The sequence below is a fragment of the Panicum virgatum genome, chromosome 3K (genome assembly GCF_016808335.1).
Source record: "Panicum virgatum strain AP13 chromosome 3K, P.virgatum_v5, whole genome shotgun sequence".
Lineage (NCBI taxonomy): Eukaryota > Viridiplantae > Streptophyta > Magnoliopsida > Poales > Poaceae > Panicum > Panicum virgatum.
In genome coordinates this window covers 24,318,360-24,326,893 of record NC_053138.1, presented here as the reverse complement: position 1 = coordinate 24,326,893, position 8,534 = coordinate 24,318,360, and the positions used below count along the sequence as shown (strand labels likewise).

At 49.0% G+C, this 8,534-nt stretch overlaps 1 protein-coding gene and 1 long non-coding RNA gene across 2 annotated transcripts; one reads left to right on the top strand and one right to left on the bottom strand.

Annotated features, from left to right (window-relative positions):
- Positions 1-1,551: 1,551 nt before the first annotated feature.
- On the top strand, positions 1,552-2,355 carry LOC120698546. The gene is made up of 2 exons (XR_005684890.1): positions 1,552-1,674; positions 2,028-2,355. It is a non-coding gene; the product is annotated as an uncharacterized LOC120698546 (long non-coding RNA).
- Positions 2,356-5,788: 3,433 nt separating this feature from the next.
- Positions 5,789-8,534, bottom strand: LOC120698544 (protein LEAD-SENSITIVE 1-like). The gene is made up of 3 exons (XM_039982213.1): positions 8,325-8,534; positions 8,116-8,189; positions 5,789-6,785 (listed from the first exon to the last, which is right to left on the bottom strand). Exons 1-3 carry the CDS (start codon positions 8,342-8,344, stop codon positions 6,082-6,084), a joined length of 798 nt encoding a protein of 265 aa, XP_039838147.1. The 5' UTR covers positions 8,345-8,534; the 3' UTR covers positions 5,789-6,081.

The following is an 8,534-nucleotide window of genomic DNA, read 5'->3' as shown; positions in this document are numbered from 1 at the left end:
GTGGTTGGACTTGCTGAGTACGTTTGTACCCACCCCATTCTTAATTTTTACAGAGGAAGACCCCGACTTCATTCCAGAGGACGATGAGTAGGGTACCGTCCTGCACCCAGCCTTGCCTGTGGATTAGGGTCACCCGCAGGAGATACCGCATGGCGCAAGACTCTGATGACCCCCTTTTTATAATTAGTATCGTTGTGTGGGTGTGGGTTGTAATCCTCGCGATAGTGGCGCTTCTATGCTCACTACCGCATAGAGTTGTACGGTGATGAACCATCTGATGTAATAAATATGTAATCAGCCTCCTGGGATTGATGTTTGTATCACATTTAGGTCTTCTCTTATGAGGGGACGCCTCACTTTAGGGGGCCGGGAGAGAGAGAGGAGGGAGGGGTATTTATGGTGCCCACGCAGGGGTCCAAAATACCCTCAGACTCAGACTAGAAACTAAAACGCCCGTAGGGGCTAAATCGGAAAAAGATACAGGGACTCATCCGATGGCCGAGGTTCTTTCTTCGAGACGAAGTCTTCTCCGCGATGCCGCCATGTCGATGAAGATCCGGTTCGCAGTTTTGGGGGTTCGCGAAACCTGGGTAGGTGGCCGGTTTTGAGAAAACCGCCAAAACTCCACGCGCGGGAAGATTCCCGCCTCCACGCCGTGGCCCTAGACGCCGTTCCCGCCTCGGCCTTCTGACGGCCCTAGACACTGCCCGACGCCCGTCACCTCCTCGCCCGCGGCGAGGCCCTAGATGCCGTCGACGCCCGTTCCTCCGTCAGTCTCGAGACCGACGCCCGTGCCTCCACGACTTGGCATCTTCAACCGCCGTCCACCGCACGGTCCATCGGCCACAGCTCCTCCACGGCAGCTCTCCGTCGACACTCAACGCCCGTGTACCTGCAACCAAAGACCAAGCGCACGATCACACCGCATGGTTGACAATTCACTCATCACAAGCAGCATAGAGTACTCAACATTCCTCATCAAATGCACTTTATTCTGAATGTTGTTGCATTCCAAACTCCAAAGCTCATATCACTTCTGCTGCATCTTTGCTTTCTGAAATACTTTACCTGAATGCTGCCGATGTTATTCTTTATGTAAAATTTAATATAAAATGATAATAATGCTTAAAAAATGTGATCCTTCAAGCTGATTCTGTTGATAAGGAATTGAAGAACTTTAAGGATGCTGTTCTGCAAGAAGGTGATGAAGAAGGGAAATTGGCAAGAGAATTTAACCCTCGGAAACATATAGAAGCCCATTTGCCTGTTCGAGTGAATGAACAAAGACTGAGCAATCTGCTGCAATCCATATTGGTTGGTGGTTGTGTTGGAGCTATGCCAGTCATCAGGATGGTACCAACATCGGACCCTCGTATAAACTCGTATAAACTCATTGAGGGAATTGGACGCAGCTGAGTATGAAGAACTTGATGGCGTCCCCCACGAACACACACTCGTATAAACTCATCTCGCCTTTACTTGAATCTGTGCATCAGTGCTTTGTATGTTCAACTTTGGTTAATCTGAAATTTGGTTCCTTGCACAGGAGGATGAAGTATCTAAGGTAGGAGCTGCATTAGCCGTCCCGATGCTGAGATATTGGATGAACTCACAACTAATCGCGGAGAGCTAAAGCACAGAACTTCAAGCCTACGTGAAGAAAGACCGGTTTAGGTAATAATGGGCGCACATTTTGTTCCACAATAGGTGTACAAGGGAATTTGAGATGATTAAGTGATAGCCCAACTGATTTACCCTCTAACCTTTTTCCTTTTTTTCTGGCTTCAAATAGGAGCCAACCAGTTGAATTTTGCGTTCTTTTCTTTTCTTTGGAAGAATAACTAGTCAAGTATGCACAACGCATGTCAGCGGATGCTAACATAGGCAGATTTTCACTGACGCAAATTCAAAATGGTCCTGTACTTCCAGTTAAGCACAGTTCACACCTTTCTCTTTCTTTTCTTGGAGAGAGGGGGTTTTCCATTTCTGTGGATTTGAGTTTAACAGCTTCACCTCCACTGGTGTAGGTTCCTTCAAATGCCGTTCAGCCAAGCCTGTGAAGATAGGGAAGTGTTTTTACTGTAGAAAGTGATGATCCTCAAGCTGCAGTCCATTGAGGTGAATATTGTTGCCACGTAATGTACTACTGATGGTGTTGTACTTGGGCTTTTAACCCAAGCGTATCTGTGTGGAAGGTGTAATTTGTAAGGACAGGTAGATAGCGTAACCTAGGGAGTGATTGGAAAGAGTAAGAAGAGAGAACAGATGCAAGATAGTCTTCGGATATGAAAGGGAAATTGGCTGAACGGAAACAAAGTAGAACCATATCAAATATCATTATTTAAATAGACCGTACGAATGGCCCTTGTCAGTACCCTGTAGCAGGGATACCCGCTCTTACTGCGGGAAGACAGGACCCGCATAGTTATCCATAACTGCGCGGGAAGGACGGACTAGCCAGGCCCCACGGGTCAGGCTCTTTCCTCACCAGGCCAATGGCCCCGGACCTGTTCTCCGCCTGGGGATAGGTCCGGAGACGCCACGTGCCCCCAAGGAGTGGAAGCTCCATGTCGACAGCCGAGGCCTCGGACCCCCCATAAGGGGTCCGGGACCTCCTGCGTCCATCCGGACCTCCCCATACTGCATGGGGGGGGGGGTCCGGAGCCGTCACGTGTTCCGGAGGCACGGGTTCGAGCGCGAGCCTTCCGCTGGAAGACTCGCCCACCCACTGCATTTAATGTAGATGGTTAAGGCGTGCTCTGCCACTGCGGCACGCGGGACAGCCTTCGTCAGGCCTCACTGTGCACCGCGTATTACCAAGGTACACAGTGCAGCCGCCTGTGCCGCACCCACGCAGAGCCCATCTGCAGCATTAAATGGATACGACGGCACGGCACTTTTCCATCAAGCCGCCTACGCCGCAAGCTACACAGCCCATTCAGCTACGTGGCAGGCGACGCCTCTAGCTACGTCTGGCATCGTCCCGACAAGACAGCGCCTGGACATGATGAACGAGAGACTCCAGGAGCAGGCAAGGGAATCCAGGAGAGAGATCTCCTTTACCTGCGACGCCATAATGTATGAACAGTACGTTATTTTATACTACACCGTTGGGCCCACCTGTCGGGGACCCAACAGCCATGTACGCGCCTCCCTTGAGATATAAAAGGGAGGTGCTCGCCAGACACACAAGCTCTCCAGACAAACAAGCTCTCGCGAACTCTCTCGAGAGAAGACAATACAAGACACAGTGGACGTAGGGTATTACGCTCCGGCGGCCCGAACCACTCTAATCCGGCTGTGTTCATCATGTTCGAGAGGGAGATCGAACTAGGACTAGCTAACCCCCGAGAACACACCCTCTGGGCTAGGGCGGGTGCCTTCCGCCACCCGGCCGTGGTTTGCAGCACCACGACATTTCATAACTGCGCGGGTCCTGCCTTCCCGCAGTAAGAGCGGGTATCCCTGCTACAGGGTACCGACAGTGGCCCCCGGGCCCACCTTGGGGGAGGTACGAGCCCGCAGGTGGGGCCACTACTGAGATTTGGCTCTGCACAGCTTGAAGCTTCTTGTTGCAGGGGCCTTGACCGGTTTTAACCATCCGTCGGGTTGTTACTGCCTCATCACATCGCAACGGCTTACTGACTCATGCCCCCCACGCACAGTGGTTCACCTCGTCATGCGCGCGACGCCTACATAATAGCCTCAACAGGCCACGCCGCAAGCTACGTTTCCCCAACGGGCACCTTGCTGACGGGACAAGTGAAGACCTCCCTGAGTCAGAACGCCAGCAGGGCATGGAAGCATATCAGAGAAAAGATTCACAACTACTGTAGAAATTTAGGTACTCTGCACAGTATGCTACATAGTCACGTTGGGCCCACCTGTCGGGGCCTCAACGACCAATGTATCCGCACCCCTTGATTTATAAAAGGGAGGGCGCCCGCTAGAAGGAGGCTCAGGCTGGAAAAAGGCCAAGGCCCGGCAGAGGATAGGTTCATACACAACCAAGAACAATACTTCTCCCAGTGGATGTAGGGTATTACGCTCCAGCGGCCCGAACCACTCTAGATCGTGAGTTCATGTGTGCTTGCCTCTGTGCTAGATTAGCCTAACCGCCTAGTACTTCCCCGAGTCCTCCCTCACCGGGAGGCGGGTGCGCTCCGCCACCCGGCTGTGGGTACCCTAAAAATCCCACGACAGCCCTTCCTCGTTTTGTTGTTAAGTTACTCGTACGCAGCTTTGCTCCTCTTCAACTGTGCAAATCGTGTCAGACTGTACTAACATTCTGTTGCTTTTGTGCACAAAGTGTGCGGGGAGGGGCTGAGGCAAGGCGCGGGCACCGGCACCGCCCGCCGGCCGCTGGGATGGGAAGCTGGGGACGGTGGAGGGCCGCCGGGTGCGGGGATGAGGAGGGGGCGGGCAGCTACCAGCCGCTGGCTGCCAGGATGGGGAGGGGCGGGCGGCTGCCGGCCGCTGGCTGCCTGCCTGGGCGAGGACGCGAGGTCGGGGGCGTCGGGCTGCAGGGTGCAAGCGGCTGCCCGCTGGGGAGTGGAGAATGGGGATTGGAATTTAAGGTTTAGGTCCAGGTATTTATACGTTGGACATTGTAAATGGGCTGGGCTAATGCTATCTGGGCCGGGGTTTATAGGTATGGTGTGGATGCGGGTTTATCCGTGGGTCAAATCTTAGACCCGCACCCGCATATTGCGGGTGCGGGTGTAGGTGCACCTTTGGGTTAAATTTGGAAGTCGCACCTACCGGGTCTGAAATCCACGGGTACCCGCATTCTCGGGTACAATTGCCATCTCTAATCTTCACAAGCACCTTTCACCTGCAAAATGTTGTGCCACAGGTGAACAAGTTTTAGATTCCAGCAGAATGAAGTGCCTCAGTGGTTTACTGCTGACGCGGAAGAGAAGACGAAAATCTTGTCACTAAAGTGAAACTGGTGATAAAATAGATGCTTCTTTTAATAACAATAGCCCAGAAATTTCAAACATGTAACGAAGCATACACGAGCACCACACCGTCATGGAAAAGGTCTCGCTACAAATAGTGACTCTGCACTGGAAGGCTACCTAACGAAACATATACTACAATCACATTTGCTGCCTATATCCAAATATTTGTCTCATTTCTCTGCTTAGGCTCTGTTTGTTTCATGGGATTTTGGGGCTAAAGACCCAAACGGGAAGAATTTTTTGGGGCTAAAAGTCTGGGTGGGACTAAGGTCAGTCTCAGTGGGAGTTTCATGGACACAGATACCTAGGCTGAAAACTAGGTAACCGTGTTAAATGAGTTTCATGGTGATGAAACTCTCCTCACATCGCATAAAACTCCATCCTTCTCTGTTCTTGCCACGTCAACAAAATTGATGATATTTAATGTCATGAAACTCTCCATAAAACCCTCACAGAGACGGGCTTAAAGAATGAGAAGTTCCTTTTGAGGAGTTTTTTTAGACTTTTAGCCTATATATCAATCTACTTTTGCACCCTACTAGCCTTACAGCAATCTACTTTTTGGGGCTAATAGTGAGCTGGATGCATGCATGTAGAGATACTTTGGTCCTTTCTACACTTCATTTAATGATCCCTCCCTTTATTACCTCAAATTAAATAGGAAGGGACTTTTTGTTTTAGCATAGGGACTAAAATTAGCCCAAGAACTTTTTGGAACCAAACATGGTCTTGATACAATGAGACACTACTCTCCTGCGTATTCGAGAAGAGCAATTATGTTTGCGTACAAATGTTTCAGGCTTTGAGCTACCATCAGAATCAAGTGTCCAAGCAACTCAGATCCTCTTCTTATATGAGAAAAATCTAAATATCCACACGGTTCTTTAGAAGCCAAGTTCGATATTACGACGCGACACACAACAGTAATTTTATCTTGATACACAACACTGGACAAGCCATACACGATACTCATACAGACATTTCCGAACGGAAACCTCACTTCAACAGAGTTTCAGAAGATTTTTAACCACAACGAACAAACAATTCATACACTTAGCAGCAGTAAAGGTCTCGGCCGATGTAAATCTTGCAGATGTTACAGAAGCAATGCTGCATTTTAGGCAGCCGGGCTTTCTGGTGGAACCACCAGCTGGTTCTCCACCGCACGGATCCTGCCGCTGGCCAGGCCTGCTGTCAGGTCCTCGACTTCCACTTTCACCACATCACGACGGTTGCCAATGTCAGCCGCGTACCTGCTGGCGCAGTACACCCCGACGGCCATCACCGCCATTCCATAGATGTTTGTGGTCACCAGGCGGAACGGCGTTGAGATCACTGCAGCGAGAGGTCCACCAATGATCGAGATGGCCTGCCCGCTCTGCCCAACAACACCCCGCTCCGCCACAAGGAGGCCAGTCTTGCAGTATATTGCGAAGTCCTCACAGTTGCTCTTGAATAGGTTGTAGCACCTGAAACCATTACTCAGCAAGTATTTGGCACGGCGGACCACTGCTTCGTCGGGGTCAGAGGTAGCGAGTGTGCACGTTCCTCCTCGCGCTTTGGCAAGGAAGAGAGCTGGGTTGACTGCGTAATCAAAACGGTAAAGGGCACCCCCAGCCAGGAAGCAGTTGAGGCAAGAGGATACCACGCCATTTGTCTCCATGCTGGTGTCATTGTCTTCGTTGGTGCATACCGGACATGGCGTGTCGCTTCGTTTAGGTGCAGAACTCACAAGAAGAATATCAATGACAGTTCCTGTTCCAACCTCCTGGTCCCTTCCTCTTGTAAAATGAATCACCTTATCATCACCCACATATATTCCTGTGAGAAAAGTATGGTTAACCCTGCAAAAATTTACTGCGAATGACACCTCAAACAAAAAAGGATTGTATGCATTGAAAAATTCCTCTATGCATCACTGATAGGTTTGGGTTCAGTGTTAAGATCCACATATCACAATGAGTGGCATATGATGGACAATATGAACATTTGGTGGTGCATAAGTAATTTTCCCAATAAAATACTCAGACCATTTCCTACAAAGTCACAACAAGACTGTTACTAAAGCAAGATACATAATCTGTTGTAGCAATTTCTTTTGAGAATAACTGCTGTGGCAATTTCCTTTTTGCCAAGTCGTACATTTATCCATTGGACAAAGCACTGAAAGTTGTTTGATAACCCCACGTTGTGGTTATTCCTTTATTTTTGTGGGCTAAGTTTTCTATTTAGCCAGGGCCATGCGCTCCTTGTTTCTTTTTCCTTGATTGTAATCAGATCATTTATTGTCTTAACATAATGAAGGGCAGCTCTCAAGACGCTTTGAGGGAAAAAAGTAATCTAATTGCCTATGTAGTTTGTATGATGGAATTGAATGATCTGATCTTGCAGGCACACTAATCAAAGCTCTCATCTATTATCAAGCCAATCCAAGATGTTCAGTCCCAGTGCATGGATACACCATTTTGTGTACATATTAAAGAACTTTTAGTTTGAGTAATATCAAAAAATTCGAGAATCTTATTTTATTGATGCACTTTTAAAACTATTCTACTCCCCTAAAATTTCCATTTTAGTCCATTCAACTCCTCAAGAATTTTGGAAATGGTAAACAAAAATAAGAAGAAAAACAAGAAAAGCAAACAACCGCAGCAAACTTAGGTCCCCTTGGCAAACATTTCCACGGGGTTTCATCTCTTCTGTTTTGTCTAAAGTACTAGTATTAAGCTTGGGCTTCGAATTTGGAGGATGGTACAACAATTCATGGACAGTATCCCGAAATCATCTATGCTGATTTGATGCACAAGCCAACAGCATGCAGTTATGCTCACAAAACGGTTCTGGTGTGCACGATATTTAGCAAATCAATCCCAGCCCCAAGAAGCTAACAGACCCTATTCCGAACAATATTTTCAGGGGCAATCAGTTCAAATGGATCCCCTGCAAACCCAAAATGCCCCAAACTCGGTAATGAGATACACACACATGAACTAGTTTAATCATTATTAGAAACATGAGGTCGATCCATAGCATTCAAGTCACCCATTTCGCAAATTTAAGGGGTGCAAAACCTAGCCAAATCAATCTGATCCAATCATCCAATCCAAGTTTAAACACAACGGAGTGAGCAATACGAGACGAATCACCGCACCGTGATGCGCGTAGACCCAGGCGGACCTCCACGAGTAGATGTGATCCCCCGCCTTGAGGCTCTCCTTCCCAATCCTATTCAAACACGCGGAAAAAAAATCCTCAAAAAAAAAGGGGGGGGTGTAACCGCGCACTGCAGAGATCAGACTGGCCAAATGAATCTATCTAATAACAACAAAAAACAGAGAAGGAAGGAGTGTGAGGAATAACCTGTTAGAGAGGAGACCCATGGAGATGGGAGCCTGGCGCGGCCGGTGAGCCGATCTGGACGGCGAGCGGAGGCGGCGTAGAGGGAGAGCGAAGAGGAGAGGATGGAAAGGGACGGAAGCGAGGAGGTGGCTTGCGCTTTTGAGTAAAGGACAAAATGGGAAAAGCGGGTGGCCGTAGGATGCACGAGACGCTGATCTCACGCGTAACTGC